Source organism: Calonectris borealis, chromosome Z, assembly GCF_964195595.1.
Source record: "Calonectris borealis chromosome Z, bCalBor7.hap1.2, whole genome shotgun sequence".
Classification (NCBI taxonomy): Eukaryota; Metazoa; Chordata; class Aves; order Procellariiformes; family Procellariidae; genus Calonectris; species Calonectris borealis.
The window spans coordinates 59,130,143-59,150,350 of NC_134352.1; the positions used below are offsets into that span (position 1 = coordinate 59,130,143).

Consider the following 20,208-nt stretch of genomic DNA (forward strand, 5'->3'; position numbering starts at 1 on the left):
CACTGCAGTGAATTCAGGTATCTCTCTGATGTGTTCCGGTCCCTTTCAAAGGGCACAGTGGAACTACAGAATACCATATCATGGCAATTGCATACTGTTCGCATGCAACTTTAAAAATGTCAGCATACAGTTATAACATATTATTTTCCGCAGGAAAAGTGGAAGTGGTCAAAAGGTAGGAAGTAATCCCTTCTTTCCAGCCTCTATGAAAGCACAGGGTTTTGTTCTTTGAGAGAGAGATATCTACAGTATGCTGGGTCCAAAATTAGGATGCTTTTCACACTGTATTTAAACATGCTTAGCATCTGTATCAAGTGTATTTTACACTCTTCTTTATTCCAAGAATGTCTGTCTGAGAGGCTTGTACTTCGTGTCAAATTATCTGAGACTAACTGCAGTTCTGTGTTTATAATACACATTTTTAAAGATTATGCAAGGTACTTTGTTGACTTGCTGTATGTGAGCAGCTGTTACACAGCTGAAGGATGCATCCATACAGTGCTATTACTTCAAACTCTCACACTTTGTCAGTACTGAATTTCTTTGCAAATCTAAAATAGCGTGTGTAATCTGGTCGGCCGAGTGACAGCTGTTTCTTTTTTGTTACATAAGAGGGAATGCATTCAGAAAGCTCAAGGACGTTGCTGGGTAATATAATTTTTGTGAAATAAAATTTTAAAATACTCTTACGAAATTACTCCATTTCAAAAATGCATTATTTTGATACAATTCTTTTTATATGTAATTTTTGTGGCAGCAATACGATTAAAATCTAATTACAACACACATAAATGTCATGGTTTAAAAAATAAATCATAATTAAACAGAAAATTAAATATTTGAAGCACATGCTTTTCAGTTATTTTGAGGAGCCTGTTTCCGGGTTCTAGACAGCAAAATACTGTTAACCTCATCATAAAATTACTCCTTATAAGCCAGTCTAATTTTCAGGATTGACTAGCCAAGGATAAACTGAAACATTATACACGTTGTCTCTTCTTTCAGTGCTAATAATACATTGTTTAGGTAAGGAGAACATGAATTTAAATAGCTTTTGCCCTCCTAAATTATGCTTTTTTAACTGATACAGATAAAATTATATTTATCCAATTCTTTCTGCAAGGAGAGCAGCAAGCTGAGTCTTTTAATTTCATAGTGTACTTAACACAGTATATGGAATAAGACCATGCTGCCTTCAGGCAGCCACTGGTTTCATTGTAGATGGAAAAAAGACTATCCGTGAAAGATAAAAAGCAAAATATTTGATGAAGCACTTTTCAGATACTAAAGAATTTATGTATAGAATCATAGAATCATAGAATCATACAGGTTGGAAAAGACCTCTAAGATCATCGTGTCCAACCGTCAACCCAACACCACCATGCCCACTACACCATGTCCCTAAGGGCCTCATCTACACGTCTTTTAAATACCTCCAGGGATGGTGACTCCACCACTTCCCTGGGCAGCCTGTTCCAAGGCCTGACCACTCTTTCAGTAAAGAAATTTTTCCTAATGTTCAATCTAAACCTTCCTTGGCGCAACTTGAGGCCATTTCCTCTTGTCCTATCGCTAGTTACTTGGCAGAAGAGACCAACCCCTACCTCGCCACAACCTCCTTTCAGGTAGTTGTAGAGCGCGATGAGGTCTCCCCTCAGCCTCCTCTTCTCCAGGCTAAACAACCCCAGTTCCCTCAGCCGCTCCTCATAAGACTTGTGCTCCAGGCCCTTCACCAGCTTCGTTGCCCTCCTCTGGACACGCTCCAGCACCTCCATGTCCTTCTTGTAGTGAGGGGCCCAAAACTGAACACAGTATTCGAGGTGCATGTATGGCAGTTGTTCCTCCTGTTAAAAGCAGTTTCTAGTGTGGAAAAACAAATCTCTCTCATGGAAAATCCTTCCTTCTTTTTTAATGGCAGGTGACTGGTTTTTGTTTGATTTTTTGTTTGTTTTAAAGAAATGTTATTGATCACCAACATTGAGCTTTGACATTGGCAAAGAAATATCTTGCCACCATGGGGCAAACATACCGTGGGAGTAGTCAACTCTCAAGAGCAGAAAATAAGTGATCTCAGAAGTTTGCAAATTATTCTCTGCTGAGAGCCTGATGAATGTTTCCCATGGGAGCAGCAGAGAGAAATAAAAAGATGCTGAGCCACGGAGGATATCCACAGCAGTTCCCTGTAGACATCAGAGGGGCCTCATCTTCCAAGGAGGTGATCCTGGAGGTTATGTGTCGATTCTGTCTTTCCTAAGGAGTATTTGGACATTAATTGTCTGGGAAGAGGCAGAAACACGGGCTCCCAGCTTCGAGACTGAAGATCCCCTGGAAAATAAAACTTCCACTGGTTCTGTAGTGTAGGTTGCTTGCTGTTGTTAAAACGCACTTTCCTCAGGTATCACATGCTCCTGCTTACAACCCCTGGAACTGACTAAAAGTGCTCGAGGTCAAAGCTTAATTAACTTTCCTTGTGTTCTGCTACACCAAATCTCTCCCTCTTTAGTGTCACTGCTGGTTTGTTCTTGTTTGCGGTTGGGTTTTGCTTCTGACGCTGTTACAGCTTCTTTGGTGAAGAGTAGGTGCCAAGGAGGGAGGGGTGTTTATGTATTCACTCTTTAATCCCGGTGTATTGAAGTATCCCTTCACATGGTGAGGGTTCAGCAGGTTTTCCTCTGACTGGCTTGGGGAGGGCTGAGGGTAGGACGTATCACCGGTGCCACAGAGCACCTGAGAGCCTGGAGACTCTCCCACCTTGGATAAGCTTGGCGATGGTCTTTGCCTGGGCTGGGTCTGCAGGGTGCCAAGTGCGCCAAGTTTTCTAGGGTTTCTTTTTCCCCGACTTTTTTCTGTCCAGCATGTTTCCTGTTAGTAGTCTTTACGGAGCTTGCATGGTCATGCCTGTTCTTTGCTTGTCTGGCTATTTGTTTGGGTTGGTGATTTGCTCCAGGCGATGATATTGCCAGGCGATGATATTGGCTTAATGCTCTCTATTTTAGGAGCCAATGTTTTCCATCACTGTAATAATGTCAGTGCCTGGTGATCTTTGTAGTGCACCATTCCTCACAATGCTATTTTGTAGTCAGGAGATGTTGTTTAACTTCATTTACAAAGACGGTCTGAGGTGATGTAAGTGTAGCAACATGCCTAAAATGTAAGAAATGTGTGGTGAAACGCAGTCCTGTCCTGGTTTCTCAGATCCTAACCTAGGATAGGGCAGCATCCTTCCTCTGTAACCTGTTTAGAAGTTAAATATGTTTGTATGAAGAACATATTTGTGTGTGGTAATTTGCTTTGCTTTGACCGTAAGTGACTTGTAATGCAGCTTGCTCATGGCATGTCCCATCAGGGGAGGTGCATCCCATGGGATGCAGGTGCATCCCATCTCATTTACGGTTCCAAAGAAAGAAGTGCAGCTGCTTTAGATGGAAGCAGAGAGAAGGAGGTGCATCGAGTCTGCATTCACAGCCATCTCCCCTCCGAGAATAAATGGGAGCCAGAAGAACCATGTCTCGCCCTTCGTCCCCTTATGCCGCAGTGAAGCGGGAGGTATGGAGGCCAAGGGCTGTTCCCATGAGGATTTTGAGCACTCGAGGCAGCGTGTCCTGAATTCATATGCTAGTTCATATGCACGTGCAAACGTGGGCCCCATCCACACCAGCATTTCCCTTTACCGTTGCGCTGCTGGAGCTCAGCCTCGGTAGCAGTGAAGGAGGAGGATCGAGTGCAGCTCGGTGGCCATGGCTGGCCTTCCAGGTGGACTTGCTCTGAGCAAGTTGAGATGACAGTGTAGCTGGTCCCTGCTGCCTCCACATTAACTGCTGGCCCAAGAGGTTGACTCTCTGAAGAGAGAGTAGGAGTGCAAAATTGGAAATTAAATGCTGGTGTGGGCAAGACAGTCTGGCAGCGTTTTTATCACATGTAATATGCCTGTAGCCTATCCCGACAAAGGCATGTCTGTATGACAACCTCAGTTAATTATCCCTTGGATCCATGCTGTTTTATTTTGTTCTGTCATGAAGTAACAATTTTGAAGTTCTTTTGATCTTTTGTAACTTTTTCAAAGAATATACCCTCCCTCCAGGAGTTTTTGGGCAAACACCTGGACTACAGCCAGGTTCCTTAGCACCTTCACTGTTTTCTTAATCTGCGATCTTGTGGTTCCTCAAAGATGAGCTGGCATAATTCCCTGGGACTCAGCTGCAAACAGGATGGCTTATTCACAGGTACCTTGGCTGTAGAAGGTATTTGAGTAAGGAACAGAGAGGAGAAAGTGAAATAAGGGACATAATTCATACCCAAGGGGCGCAGACAATAACAGCAAATTCCTGGACTGATTTTTAAGGTTCTTCAAAGCAAAGCCTGCTGTACTGATGGACAATTTAACTACGTGGACTTCTGTGCGTGAGAAACACGGTGAAACACAATTAATTCTAAAATGTGTTAGTTCACAAATAAGGTAATTTAATTATCTGATAAGAAAAGACATAAGCCAGTAGGGGCTGGCCACGGAATGAAGCAAGGGAGCTCTGTCCAGTCAGCTGCCAGGGCCCATCCTGCCTTGCCCCGTTCCGGGCTTTCGTGCTCCCCCGTTGGATTAGCCGTGATACTGTTGTACCATCTGCACGCTTGACAACAGTGGCATGGAAGGGGAAAAATAATGATAGAGTTTCATAATGGACATTTGCATAAACTACTTCCAGGCCAGTTTCAGAATATGCAAGGCTGTTCTACAGCAATTAAAGACAAAAGTTTCAGATTAGGAGTCAAAGTCCTGTTGAAAAGATCAGAAAGCAAAGGGTGGTAGGAAGTTCAAGTTGAAAAGAGGATCTTAATGCATATCCAGGTATTTTTGGTACTCTGTCAGCAACTTCTAGTTGTCTGGGCTGTTTTTGCTTCAAAGGTGAGAGTTTTCCAGAGTGCTCTGTGTTGGTTGATGTTGCTCCAGCTGAAGGCAACGGTAAAGTGCACTCTGATACCCGCACAATCCTGAACGCTTCTGAAATTTTCAGTTCCGCACTGAGGCCCATGCAAAAGGTGATTAAATAAATAGGGTTTTATTTATACTCTAGCAGTGTGTCCAGGAATAATTTGAGCATATCTACTGGAAAATGTTCAGTGGTCCATAGGCAGAAGGACTCTGAAAACACTTGGTGAGAGAGTTAAAAAGTTGTGAATCATCTTGTTTGGCAGGAAGAAATTCCAAATGTTTTTTTCTGAAGTACATTATTGGTACGCCTAGTTAGAGCTAGAGGGACAAATGAGCTGTAATTGTTACCTTCTCCACAAATGCATGGGTTTCATGTGCATGAAAATTGGGAAAACAGAATTAACAGAAATAATTCAACAATGTTACTCTGTTTTCTAAGTTATTGAAGTGGAGTTCAAACTCATATACGATTCCCGCATGCTTTTGCATGATATAAATAGGAAGTGGCAGTAGGACTTACATACTGATCCCAAAGTAAGTAGTTGATCATCTACCTGTGTGCCTTCCCAGTTTCTCCATGCTGAACTAAGACGAGTTGAGGTGGGAAGAGGGGTGGAAAGGGATAGAGTTTTCCATGGTGGGATACAGCTTTTGGATTTTCTGCTCTTGCCATGCGTTCAGTCTGTTCTAGCCAGCAGTTTGTGGAAAGAAGCCAGTTTCTAGCCCATCTTGCCCATCCTGTGCTTTCATGTTCTTTGCTGTTGCGGTAGGATTGGCCATATCCTGGGCCAGTCTGTGTGTTCCACCAGGCTGAAACCACTGTCTTGTTTAGGTGGTGATTTCAAAACACAACAGAGAAATGTGGTTCAAAATGTAGATGTGTGTTTGGCTTCCAGCATGCATTTGCTAATGCACGGAGCTGTTTTCGCTGGCCTGATCCAGTGCTGGCTGGAGTCATGTTTGTTATTGACCGCTGTGGGAGCCTGGTCAGGTCCATCGTGGGCGGCTTGCACGGGGGCATACAGAAGAGCGGGCACAGGCTGGCCTGTGTTTGGATGCATAATTGCTGCCAGAATGAGGCTGAGGAAATACATGTGAAAGAATGGGATCTATTTTAAAAGATATGAAGAAGAGCGGGTACTTCAAAGCATGTCTGTCAGCAGTTGGATCATTTTTTGCTCCCATAGTATATTATTTTTCCTCCATTTTTTGTTTTCCTGTTCAGTCCTTAGATTGGGATTTTCTGGGCAGGGACTTTGTGCTTACATGTATTTGTGTAATGTCTGCAACAGTAGAGCCCTGATGTCACATAGGACATGAGAATAATAAGTAATCTGATTTATATATTTTAAATCAAGTCAACTGAAAGAGGTAACTCCTTTTTTTTTTGGTTAACAGTTAGATGTCAGAATGGATGTTCATTTTCTATTAATATGCCTTATTGCAGAAGTTTTCTGACCTGTGTATGTGAACAGCTCATTCCCAAGCTTCTTAATTCCTCTGTATGATTTTATGCACCAACATAAATTGTGTTGCCATTGACAGCAAAACACTGAACGATATTTTTAACGACAGACCAGCAAGAATGTTAATACATGTTTTGGCACTGTGTAATGATTGAAAAGATTTTTTTTTTCTTCTTCTTCCTTCTTTTTTTCCTCCTTTCTGATAAAGGCATCCAGGCTATTTTTATTTCTATCCAGCAGTTCCAGAATTAGAAGATATCCCATTCTCCGCAATTATTGATTACTTTGCCATATGGGAGACTGAAAACTTTTCTCCACCTTACCTGTTGTCACGGTTTGATGGTGCACTAAACACAGCTTTAATACTGCTGATGACAAGTTAAAGAAAGTAGTGGCCATGTGGTGCAAAGTGCTGATTTGCTATAAACTTGCTCTCTGGTTCAGATTGTTTAAAAATATTGCTAGATTAATTCTGCACCAGCAGCCAGATCAGGGACTGTCTCTTTTCCTGCTGCTAACATACAGCAGGCATGAACAGAACAAAGCTGGCGTAAGCTCCATATCGCGTACTCTCACTAATTCAAAAAAATGAGATTGTGTGCCCAGGTCTGGTGTGGGTCAGGTTAGTGCGGCTGGGTGTTGCTCATGGTGACATGTAAATGGTCTTGCTGCCAGCTGTACCTTTAAATGAGAGGTTAATGTTGCCAGCCTGTGCTGAGGAAGAAATTAGTGGATGCTTTCATTCTGTTCATCTTTTTTATTTGCAGAGTCATTGGGGGGTTTCTCGCTCTTGGCTGAGTTCCTGCAGCCACCTACTTGTGATCATATAAAATGTCTGAGCTTCTGCGTTTGGCACTAGAATATATTTCTGAAATGTCTGGTTGTTCAAGGTATACTAGTATATTTATGTGCCTTTTGATCTTCCATTACGAGTTAATCCCTTCGGTATCCTAACTGTTGCTTTGCGCTGCCATCACCCTGTATACCAGTGCAGCAGTGCATGTGAAAGCTTTACATGACACCTGCATCGCAGCATTATGCTTTTTTGACCACCACAAAGAGCATGCCGTGCTGTTTGTTTGTGGCCTAAAATTGTGCCAGGCTTCCTTCGCAACCTTGGTGGACTGTAAGCTCCTGCTTGACAGGAGTGTTTGTACGTCTTTTTGGGTATGGTGCTTTGCAGCAGGGATGAAAGCAATGCGAGCTGGAAGAGCTGACAGAAGCTAAACAAAAAGCTGACTGAGAGGGTGCAACATTAGAAACAGGATTGAGGAGTGCAGTTTTTTGTGATAAGATGATGCTATACAAAATAAGGACCTGGGAAGCGTCTGGGCATATTGCACGTGCACTGAATGAAATGCATCAATATGTCTAATATGTGTTTCTTTTTAAAGTGGATAACATTAGAGGCAACTTACCAGTGCAGAGCAGCATAGAGACTTGCAGACATATGTATGTCATACCTGTTACTTGTATTTGGTTTCGCAGTAAATAAGCAGTGTTTTAGATGCCTGCATTTTTTTTTAGTTCTGTTGGATTCTAATTTCTTTTCCTGGGGCCAAATCTTGCAATCCTCAAAAAGAAACTTGTTCTGCCTGTGTTTGTGGAGAGAGTGGGCCTGTGTTGAGGCTAGTGAGGCGGCAGAAGGTGTAGCTTATTTTGAAGCATCAGCTTTGGGAAAATGCCAGCGTATGCAATTTCAGAAACTCCTGATACAGCAGATGTACTTCAGTTTGTCATCGAGGGAAGAGTATTGCAATAAGCTTGACTGAAAACCCACAAGGTTTAAGGCTGATCTCCTGTTAAAACCCAACAAAATAAAGCACAACCCTTCATCTCTCCTCCTCTTCAAAACAAATAAAAAAATATAATCCAGCTACAAAGTAATCAATAGGCTAGAGCTCAGTTTATTAATGAAAACAGCAGTACAGAAAAGGAGGCTTGCTGAATTATTTTGTGTGGCCTTCTGGCACATTGCTGGCCATTTTGTATCATCCAGCTATCATGTTATCAAGACCAAAGACTTGTTAGACCCTTAAAAAAGCCAAAATACGTACCAGCTGCAGAAGGTGGGAGAGGCCAGGCAGGGAGTTATTTGGGTGGAAGAAGTTCCCAGTGCTGTGTGTTAGGTGACGGTGCTGGGGGTGGACACAACAGGGTGGACAAAACCCGTCCTTGAGGAGTAACTTGGGCAGCATTGATCTTGCCTTGAGGCAGGGGAGTCAGCTGGTTGACTTCTCAGGATCTCTTCCATCCTTCTTGTTCTTTTTTGCTTGGAGTGTACTTTTGTCATGGGTCTGGACGTAACAGAATGCTTTATTTTTTTCCAGTTTATTTGGGCTACTTAGCAGTCAAAAATGTGGCAACAGCTTCTACCAACACTTATTTTTCTTTTTAAAAAGGCACCACATCTAAACAAAAGTGATGAACTTGCTGATATTTCGTATCAAAAGAAGGCAGCTTATCGGTCTTCATTAGGAAATGTCTCTGCTAGCGCTTTTCTCTTCAAGATTGTGCTGGGACCTTGCTAGAAGCATCCTTCAGATTATATTCTGGGACACAAGTGGTCACTGAATCCTTTTTTCTCACTCTTGTGACAAGAACAGATAGCTGCCTCAGCTGCTAGTCATCGGGCTTCCCTTACGCTGTCGCACCCTAAGCGAATGTGGGGGAGATGCTTTTCCCTTGTGCTCAGAGGTGCCTGTGCAAACGCTTCCTCTGCATTTCTCTCTCACACAGCTGCGAACAATCCTACACAAAAGATGCTAAAAAAGCAGTAGGTACGTACAAGTACTTGGTGCGTAAAGATGATGTTGTTTGGACAATCTGCTGTGGCACATTTCCCGCATGCAGGCAGTGTCTTGTGCACAGGCGCGGAGACTGAAGACCGGTGTTTTACCTGGTGCGAATGAGTGAGGTTCTCAGGGTGCTGGTGGAGCTTTGCAGTGTAAATCAGCAGAGGACCAGCTCTTCTCAAGGCAACTGTACGTACATATTTAATTTTTATAAAAATCTATGTGTAGGCTTTTGGGCAATGTGTAATAATAAATACGACCATATCATCACATACCTTGTCTCCAGTCTGTATGTGGAATTATGCTTGTTCTGTTACTCTGGATAGAAAAGAAATTAATTATCCTCAGTTGCTTCTTCTCTTAAGTCATTCAATTGCAGAAAAAAACCCTATTTTAATTTAAGATGTTATTAGCTATACAGTTAAAAAGTTAATGCTTATAGAGAAATGTTCAGCTTTTATCTCCTATTTTGTTTTTCAGTTTGTTACTCCTTTCCTTTGCTGGGTGTAATTGCCGTTTCATTGTCTGTTTAGCCTTGAATCCCATTGCATTCCATTCAAATAGGGCACATGCTTTCTTAAACAAGTCCATAACAATGTTTACTGCAATTTGTTGATAAGAACTGTCTGGTGGACATTATAAAAATATCTCTGAACATTAGAAAGGCATGTTTATAACCTTGTCCTGTATTAATGATTTGAGTATGGTTGTTTTGTGTTTATTTACTCTTTCCCTACTGCTTTTTTAGCATCTTTTGTGTAGCGTTGTTTGTAGTTGCAGCCAAGTTGCAACAAAGGTCATTAAAACTGTGTGGCTGCTCAGGGAAAATATCTTGCCGCTATTCTTGTCTAAGCACAAGTAAAATGTGTTTAAACAATTCACCTTAAAATATAAAGATTTCTGAATATTTCAGTGAAGAAATATTTATGTGAAATTGTAGTGGCTAGTGGCAGCTTACATAGAGGAAAAAAGCTCTATTATTGCTAGCAATACTTGGGGGTTCGCATTTACTTCGAGTTGTTGCGACTTGCATTTTGTGAACAAAGAAGCCATTTTTTTTACCCCTGCACAGATATTTTTCTTAGAGCATGTAATTACAAATGCAGGGTCTGTTTGTACCATTATATTTACACATGTAATATCCTTGAAAACGCTGGATAAAACATTATTTCTCAAGCTATTATGTTGCTTATATAGTTTGGTAAAGAGATTTTCAGCGTACTTTCGAATGTATTCTTTTTATGGTAAAAGGCTGTTGGGAAAATAGATTTATCCAGGCTGTGTATACAAGGATAGGGACCAATCATTGAAGTTTAAGTGTTAGCCAGCGCAATGGCTGGACCTGGCAGCCCACTAAAGGTCTTTTTGCGTTGCACTTGCGTTGCACCTGCGTTTTGCTGGGGTAGGTTGCTGGTGAAGAAGATGGTGTTACCTAAATGAATTCAAAGTGGAAGAAGCTTGGTTCAGGTTAAGGGCCACTTATTTATTAGTGCGGGGTGACTTGCAGCAAAGTAGGGATTAGGCATGCTGGAAGTGTCACGGTCGCCCCTTCTGCCCATCCTGCCTGCCACAGGACGCTGTGCCTCAGCCGTCCAGGTTTGCTACCTCCCTTCCCCTCTTCTGCTTGTGAGGAGCCTGCCCCAGTCCCTCGCTGGAATGCAGAAGAGAGTCAGGGCGCGGCTGGAGGTGGGAGCTCTTCTCCTGCGCTGTGGGGAGTCTGGTCTTTGCTGCTCCCTACCCAGGTTGTGGGGCTCGGAGGACCCTGCTGCCGTGTGCCCAACCCGGTCAGCTCTCGAGCGCCCTAGAGAAACCAAAGGAAACATACGTCTGAAAAACCTGTTTGGTTACATTGAAAGAGTGCATAGGCCTATAAATCCTGTTAAAAACACAAACCTTCCTAATCTCCTCATTGGCGCTGGTGCCAGGGCAGTGTTTTCACTGGTAATAAAAGGTATGCTTTCCTTCATGGATCCCAGAGAGGTCAAAGCTGCCAAACACTTGCTCAGCCACAGGTTTAATGCACTTAGAGTTGGGTTGGTGTCTCTCTTAATGCCCTGGTAGCTGCGGTCTCCTCTCCCCGATCCTTTCGCATGCTTTTTTGTTTTTTATTTCAAGGATTGCAGTGATAATCTTGGCTCTCCTTAAATTGGTGGCAAAACTCCTTCTTCAATAGACTGAGGGCTTCTCCTGTGCTCTTTTTCTTCTGTACAATTCCTGGTATCTTTCTGCAGTCGGAGATGTTGATGTGGCTGCCTAAAGTTCTCTGCTGTTACAGGCCTGGAGGGTGTTTGAGGGATCTCCAGTTCCCGTGGTGGTTCGGTAGAGTTGAGGTACTTGTTTTGAGCCAATTGGGTGTAAATCTAAGTAAGATGATGGCTGGCTGGTCTCAATAAGTGCCCTTTGACTTTAAAATTTGCTTCCTCTACAAGTCCATCAGAATCAACACTGTGTAAACTTGAGGGCAAGGGCCTTCCCCAGCACCTACCTGAGAAACCAGCTGTGACCAGGGGCTGTGTTTGTTTGCTGAGATGGTGAAGCAGCACATCCTTCCCCTTGCTTTGATTAAATGGGGATTGAAATAGCTGAGGTGCACATGGACCCTGAGAAGCATGCTTAAGCATACCTGCACATAGAAGTAAACCTGTAATCCCCTGTTACATTTTTCCAAGTTCATAAAGATATAAATAAGCTTATTAGGGAGAGGAAAGAGGGGAAGAGACGTTGAACTGTCGTTAGACAAATGAACTAGTGAAAATAGTGTTAAAGACTCCTAGCAACTGGTGGATTGTCAGGAATCTGGCCCAGCAAAGTCCTCTGGGTCCACGCTCTCACAGCTATGCTGTATTCAGGCCACTTGGCCGGTTTTCCAAAGATGAGGCGCCTGTGTGACTTACCTAATTTGGGTTTTGGTACCTAGAGGGTAAGTGTTAAGCCTGAATTGGTTCTATATTTAGAAATGCAGAAGAAATATGCCAGTTGTGATGTGTTTCCAGCTTCAGTGTCTGGAACAAGCTCAGAACAAACATCGCTCTCTAGGAGCACAGTGTCCCCATTTCAGGTAGTGCATATATCATAATTCATGTTGGTTTTGCTCTTTTGTACTGATACGTTGTTATGGTTTAACCCCAGCCAGCAACTAAGCCCCACACAGCCGCTCGCTCACTCCCCCCCAGTGGGATGGGGGAGAGAATCAGAAGAGTAAAAGTGAGAAAACTCGTGGGTTGAGATAAAGACAGTTTAACAGGTAAAGCAAAAGCCGCACACACAAGCAAAGCAAAACAAAGAATTCATTCACTACTTCCCATCAGCAGGCAGGTGTTCAGCCATCTCCAGGAAAGCGTCTCCGTCATGCGTAGCTGTTACTTGGGAAGACAAACGCCATCACTCCAAATGTCCCTCCCCTTCCTTCTTCTTCCCCCAGTTCATATACTGAACATGATGGCATATGGTGTGGAATACCCCATTGGCAAGTTGGATCAACTGTCCTGGCTACGCTCCCTCCCAGCTTCTTGTGCACCTGCAGAGCATGGGAAGCTGAAAAGTCCTTGACTAAGTAAGCACTACTTAGCAATACTAAAACATCAGTGTGTTATCAACATTATTCTCATACTAAATCCAAAACACAGCACTATACCAGCTACTAGGAAGAAAATTAACTCTATCCCGGCTGAAACCAGGACATATGTGAATTAGGGCTTACTTACATACTTTTAAATGCTGGTAACTGTAATTTTAGTCTCTTCATGCTTTAGTGGTAGGTCAGTGTCAGAGTTTTTTTGCAGACCTGAGAAGGTGCTTTGGTCGTGCCTTGCAGAGTGGGTTGGGAAGCAGCGGAGAAGTGCTTTTCCCAGATGTCGTGAGAGTGATGCTGAGCAAATGTTTCCTGCGAGTATGAATTTCTCATGGAACTCCTGGAAATGTGTTTCACTGTTGTTTACCTACACTGTTTAATTGTTGTAATAGTCTAGTGGAGATATGTTTTCATTGAGAGCCTGGATTGAGCACTCAGGCTCTGCCAAGAAGGAGCTCTGTTACAAAAGAGGTAGCATTTCCCAAAAAGCTCTGGGAAAGCCTTGTGAAGCAGAGAGGCGTTGCTGTGGTGGAGGAATACGTTACTGAGTCTCATTGCAAGATCCAGCCCACTTCCCTCCTTCCTATGTGCTTTGCTAGGAAAGGAGGAGGAGGATGGAGCTGGAATTGCTCCCACTTCTGTCGCTCTCTGAGTTCATTTGTCTGCAGAGGAAAGATCTGGTTCAGGTAGTTCCTGCTGCAACCTGTTCCCTGGGCTGGGCTGGCCTTGCCCGAGGGAGCCAGGAAATAAATGCCTCTGCAGCAATTGGGTATAATGGAAAGATACAAATTATCCCTCAGATTTAAGCTAATAAAAGAAGCCCTTTTCTTAAAGGGCTAATGTACGGCTTCTGGGTTTCTGCCTAGGGGATCTTATTTTGTGTGTGCAAAGAAGCTGATAGAGATCGAGTTCATACACGTTTCTGAAGCTCTGTTGCACTTTTCTAACACTGAGCTTTAACAATGGCTACAAAAAATAATAATCCAAAGTAGAATAGAATAGACTAGACTATTTCAGTTGGAAGGGACCTACAACGATCATCTAGTCCAACTGCCTGACCACTGCAGAGCTGACCAAAAGTTAAAGCCTGTTGTTAAGGGCATTGTCCTAACGCCCCTTAAACACTGACAGGCCTGGGGCATCGACCACCTCTCCAGGAAGCCTGTTCCAGGCTCTGACCAAAGTAGTTGTGGCACTGAAATTTTGTTTTGTTTACAACGTATATATTTTTCAATACTTTGTATGTTAGTCTTTCTGGCTGTTATTCTATGGCCTGGGACGCCCTAGTGTTTTTTTTAGTTCTAATAAAGTTCTGCCTATCAGTCTCTTCCCCAGACCTTCATGTGACACATGCTGGGGTGTATCATCCTTGGGAGAAGTTTTTGGCCCAAAGCTCTTCAATATGTTGATCAAAGCTGTGGAAGAAATGTACAGTCATTGCTAGTAAAATTGGTAGCTCTCGATAAAACGGTGGCTTGCCTGTGTGCAGAGCTGATAGCATGGTAAAGTCAATGCCCTTGGGTGATCTGCATTTAAATGCAGCTAACGGCAAGGTCATACATCCAAAAACAGAGCGCAAAGAACGCTGCAAAGCCCTAACTAATCTGGCAGTCTTTTCCCTCATCTCGTCTTCCTCCTTCTCCACCCTGAAAGGCTGCATTTTGGTCTGGCTCAGGAGCTGAGGAGGCTCACAACGTGCATCACTTTCTCCAAGTGTTTTTCTACCTGGGAGTTTTCTGGAATGGGCTGCAGGTGATCTTTGTTTGAAGAAAAAAAATAATTAAATAGTTCCGGTAACAAAGTTGGCTTCACACAGAGGAAATGAACAGTGTGCTAATTACAGTGCTGTCTCACTGCAGCTCGCTCACAGCTGTGAAAAGGATTGGGAAAGCACCTTTGATGTGTGCAGAGACATACATGGGGACACCTCTCGTGGCAGCAATAAAAGCATCCTCTGAGTTCAGTGGTATTTTTGTTTTCATGTGTGTAATGAATGAGCCTCAGCCAGCAATGTTTGGAGGGAAGTGCAAGTGGTCATAAGAGTGGGAAAGACTGGTTTGCCAAATAAACACGTTTGTGCCAGCAGCGCAAATGGATTGTGGGTGCAGCCATCTCTATCAGAGTCACATCTGTTTGTGATCTTGTCTAGCTGCATTACAGCATCTTTTTTTTATTAGTGCGTATATGTATAAGGATGTAGATTATATGTATGCTACATATGCAACATATTGTCTAATAATTATATTAACTGTACAATAACTATATAAAATCTAAAGAAAAGATTTTGCAAATGTAGAAAAGGAATTGATCAAACACAGTATGAGGTTCTTCTTTCTGGTCTCACTCTGTCCTATGAACTCCATTTCTTTAGCAGCGTATAGATCTGTAATGCTTTTGTTGGAAGTACTGCTTTGCATTCAAACCTGACAATAAAGATGTAATTCTGCGCTAAGGGAAGACTGTGCTGAAGGAAGAGATGCTTAAATATTCAGGTTTAAATGTAGTATTGGATACATTTTGATCAGCCATGGCATTCCCTTTAGCACAAATTATTTTATTTTTTTTCATGTCTTTTCCAAAGGGTGGCTAGCATATCTTACCTTATAAAGATTTTCAGGTAGTGAGAAGGGGAGATGACGTAGCTGCACCAAGGGTATTTTGGAGGAGAGTAGGTGAGAAGAAGAAAGGTACTTTGAAACTAGAGCAAAAGGCATTTGTGGTGGCCTGAACAGCAAACTGATGCATGTTTTAGTAGTGGTAGTAGGGAAGAAGATGATGGAATTGAGCAACATGAAACGAGAACATCTGAAGACAGGATGGATGCAATGGCAAATGGAAGTGCTGGAGATGATGATAGGAGTTAGTCCTTTGTGAAATAACTGTTTCTGATGCCAGGTGTGGTAACCATCCAGCATCAAAAAGTAACTATCTGTGAAAGTTACTTTCTCTGTTATCTTTGATTCCTCTCTAGTAATACAGGGCTTAACCCTCTTTTTGGATCACATGGGATTTTCCAAATGAATCACTTAATTATTTGGCCAGATACAAGGTAGGTGCCAATTTGCCTTCCTTCTGTAAGATCTTTGCTTAAATTACCAGCAATTTCTTCTTCTGGAGGGTTGTAAGGAGTAGGTTATGAAAAGCCTTCTTTTTATAATATAGGTATGAGCTTTCCACACCGTCTTTTCCCCTCTTGCTTTTTTCCTTCACCCGTTATAAGACAAGGAGTTGTGAAATTCTCCCTCATGCCTGTACATTGTGCAATGCGATCAGTTTAAGATGTTCCTCTGTCCTTACTGAGTCTAAATTAACATTTTTGAAAAAGGAGCATATAAGCCAATGGCTACAATTTGATCTTGATTTTTGTTTTTTTTTTCAAGAGTAGGCTTATGAAATGAGAAATACTGCCACAAAACATCTCCTTTGTTTCATGTAGTTAGCGCAAAGAAAACGTGAAAGCTGGCTGGCTGGCTGGCCTGCTGGCTGGCTATCCCTCAGCCTTAGGGGTCCAGAGGATATAGAGGTGGTTTGGGAGTTGTGGCCACAAGTGCCCATGTGGAAGAAATTCTGCTGTGCTCCTGTGCACCAGGCTGCTGTCAGTTAAGCACCCACTGGAGCAGTCTGTAGAGTATCTTCAGGGACTTACCCTGTTCCTATCTCCTCAAAATAGCCATCCATAGTGTTACTCAATAGACAAAAAGGGTTATTCACAACTAACATAAAAAGATTAAAAAAAAAGGATGATAAATTATTATTATTAATAATAATAATAACAATAACAATAATTTCTGGATATAACAGTGCAAAACCCAAAGAGAAATAGGAGAAAACACTTGGCAGTTATAATAAGACTTCAGGCTGCTAAAAAGAGGTACGTTACCAATTTCTGGGGTTGACAGGCATATTTGCTCTCGATACTGTACTCCTAACGTTGTTTACATCTATCCTTACAGGAACAGTCCTATCTAAGGAAGATTTTGTGCCTGAAACTAGCCTTTGCCTCTTCACCCCTAGTTCAATAGACCGCCTGTATTTAAGAGGAAAACAAACGCAGGATTCGCATTGTTACGAGTGACGGGAAAGATGTCCTTGGGGAAGGCAGGCGAAGATGTGATGTTGTGGGGGGTGGCAAGTAAAGTGTATGTTTGCCATATAATGAACAGGGGAAGGAGACGGATGCTTGTCAGGATGGTCAGGGCCATAACTGCGGTTTTCAACCACGGAAATTTCTGTGCACTGTGCTTTGGTGTGCTTTGGTGCAGGTTTTTGCCAGTCTTGTTTATGGAGCAGGTGGAGTCAGCGGTGTGGTAACTGTTTTGAAGAGAGGCAAGCCAGGCATTGTTTGGAAGTGTGACTAGCTGAGATATTCTTCTGCAGTGTGTTTTCCAGAAAACACCATTTCTGCCAGATGTTGGGGCAATTCTGTCTTATTTAGAACAACTGTGGCAGCCGGGGACCGTGGTGGAGCATGCTGTCCTCCTCTTCGAGGAAATGCAACTTCTTCTAAATTTCCTCCCTCAGACATGTCAGACATTTGTTATTGTTTGCTGCTTCTCAGATCCCTTTCCTGTTCTTTTTTGAAGCTATTTATGACAGATTTTTCTTGGCTGGTTGCTTTATATTTACTATAAAGAAACTCATGGGCAGATATCTGGGAACTAGTATTCTTTGAAACCAGCATGGTCAATTGTATAATTACATCAGTGCTTTCGTTTTGTAAACTCAGTGTAAGATCATTTAAAGCACTTCTGAATTTTTGAATTTTTTTAACACAAAGCCTGCTTTTGTAAATAGAGAATGCTTGGGTTCACTGATTCTGATGCATTTTAAATAAAATGTTATTTCAGTTATATTTGTGTGGGTCAGAATGAAAGGCATTAGTTGAAAGACATTATTTAAAAGGCAGTTTTTTAAATCACCTTCGCTCATGCAGGCATAAAACCAGTATTATTTTCTAAGTGGAGGTAGAAAACTGCAGATTTGTCATTGGATCATAGCCTCTGTATAGTAGAGTTGAAAAGGTTATAATAAACTTGCATCTGAAGCATATATCAATGGGTTTGTTGGAGATGAGAAATTTACTGGAAGTTTCTGAAAGCGCTTTCATTTTTCAGGGACAGGTGACTATAAATGCAAAATTTGACAAAGACATTTACCTCCCAGAGGATGCCGAGTTTTACTTTGTTTACGATGGATCCCTGAAGAGGCACATAATGTTTGCTGAGCGAGTTAGTGACAATGCTCTTCGGTCCATTGTTCCAGGTGAGTGTTAACGCCTGTTTACATTTTTCATCTCTTTGCTATACCCCACCTCCATTTCAGAGCTGGGCACAACTGGACGATTTGGTATAACTCTGCTTTATTGCTCTGTAATGGAGTAAATGCAGGAATGGAATGATGGCCATTAGGATCCAGGCTGAGTTTGACTGACCATAGGTAATTCTGCCTTTCGTAGCAACCCACACCAGCCAGTATCAGGCGTAGACAGTGTTACTGGGCTTGCATAGTTGGGTGTGCATTAAAGTGCGATCTTCAGGGATGGCATCATTTTTAATGTGAATTAGTTCTATGCCACAACTGTTCGCCTCCAGGCATCCTAACACCTGCAAAAGTCATGTTTTTGTCTGAGCCTTCCCTGGGTGCAGCACTCAGCCCGGCTTGCAAGGCCCTCATGGTGGAGATGTGCGATGGTTGGAGCTCTGCTGGAACTGTACACGGTGCAGAGGTGTCAGGGAAGCCGTTTCAGGGGTGCCTTGCTGCAAACGGGGGATTTGTCTTGCCTCCCAGCTGGCTCTCTGCTGTGGCATTGTTCCCCTCGTGGATGTAACATAACCCAGGTTGTCACCTTTATTGTGTGCTTTGTGACCTTTTCATTTGTGTGAGTAGGTGGCTATAGACATGATGTACCTGTGCAATAGGATCTGCTTGTTATTTGTTCTTGTTTTCTAAAGGGGAGTCTGAAAATAACTGCTGAGTATAAAAAGGGAAAGTTCGCTGCCATTATGTTGTGTCTCCTTTGATCCTGTAAATGGTAAATGATTGTCATGGATTACAACTGGAGAAAATGCAATGCTAGGCTTATTCCAGGGTAGCAAACTCTGTCTTTCTTTCTTTCTTTTTTTTTTTTTTTTTTTTTTAAGAGGCCTGAAATGACACTGTTAAATGATTGCTTCTGGGCTAGGAATAAAAACAGGAGGCTACAGGCAACACTTAATCCTCTGCCTGTTCCCAACAGAAGCCATGAACAGATGAAAATAAAGTGTGAGGTTAAAATATAGCCCTGCTGATGTTAGTGTTGTTTCATAGTGGCCAAATTAAACACAGGGGAACGCAGAGCACTTTAAAAACAACTACAGATGTGGTAAGTACGTGCTTCCTTCTGCAGTTACTAGATTGCGTATATACTTGTAGTTATTCAGGGATATTTTGGAAAATTTAGATTTGCATCCATAGTACGTCATGGTTAGCTCTCCAGTGAGAGGTACAACTTGCACTTCTTTTCGATGTATGACATCCACCCTCACTTAGATGGCAAAGGAGGAAGAGGAATGTGAGGTGCTTAAGAGGACCTAGAGGGTCCTAGCTGTAAGTTAGAGAGTTGATACAGCGTTTAATCAAGTCTGCCAAAAGCATGAAGCATGCATTACTTAAAAGTAGGGTTTTGGCCTACATGGAGACACTCAGTAGGTACAAAATGGGTGTTAATAAATAGAGATGTTACTCAGAGTTCGTCTTGTAGGCCACTCTGTCACTCTTTTCATGAGCATCTCATTTTTCTCAATTCTTATCCAAAACCTTCGGGCTTTTGATTTGTGGGATTTCATCCTGATGTGGTTACCTCTTCTTTCCATTGTGGTTAAAGAACCTTCACCTAGAAAGAGTGGTTCTAGAATTAATTATGTCAGTATAATTGGGAGGACTGGCGGTTCACAGTCTAGTCGAATCCAGGTTCATCACCAGAAATGGTTGGTGGATGCCCTACGACAAATAGATGTAATTAGGGGGAAGAATAAAATAATTCTGGATGAGTAGTCACAGCTTTTAGAGGCGGGGGGAATGAGGAAAAACTAATGTATTTTCTGAACATAGGTAATGTTAGTGATTAACTTACATTATAATTACAGGCCATGGATGCCAAGAAGCAGTTTCTGTCTCTGTGTTAATGTACACAAGGGGATACTCACCTGTGGTTCTTGGCAGCTGTCCCATCACTTACAGAGAGAATCTGTCTTGCAAGTTGTCTCGCTTTCTGGTCGATCATGCGGAATGTGTCACTGCCGCGAGTCACAAGATGCTGCTGGATAAGTTTGGGCTAAGGGTAAAAGATCTGCAGTCTCTGGATAGCGATTTGATGATGGCTGTTGCTCATGAAGAATTGCCATCAACCTGGAACATCCTTGGAAGCTGCTCAGGAGGTGGTAAGGTTTTATTTTATGTTGGAAAGCTTTT

The 20,208-nt window shown here is 42.5% G+C and overlaps 1 protein-coding gene across 1 annotated transcript in view; it reads left to right on the forward strand.

Moving 5' to 3' along the window:
- ARHGEF28 (Rho guanine nucleotide exchange factor 28) overlaps positions 1–20,208 on the forward strand; it is a 125,806-nt gene that overhangs the window by 10,662 nt on the left and 94,936 nt on the right. The window contains exons 3-4 of the mRNA XM_075138496.1: positions 17,874–18,021; positions 19,884–20,174. Coding sequence (XP_074994597.1) covers positions 17,874–18,021; positions 19,884–20,174 — 439 coding nt within the window. The remainder of the gene's footprint in view (positions 1–17,873; positions 18,022–19,883; positions 20,175–20,208) is intronic.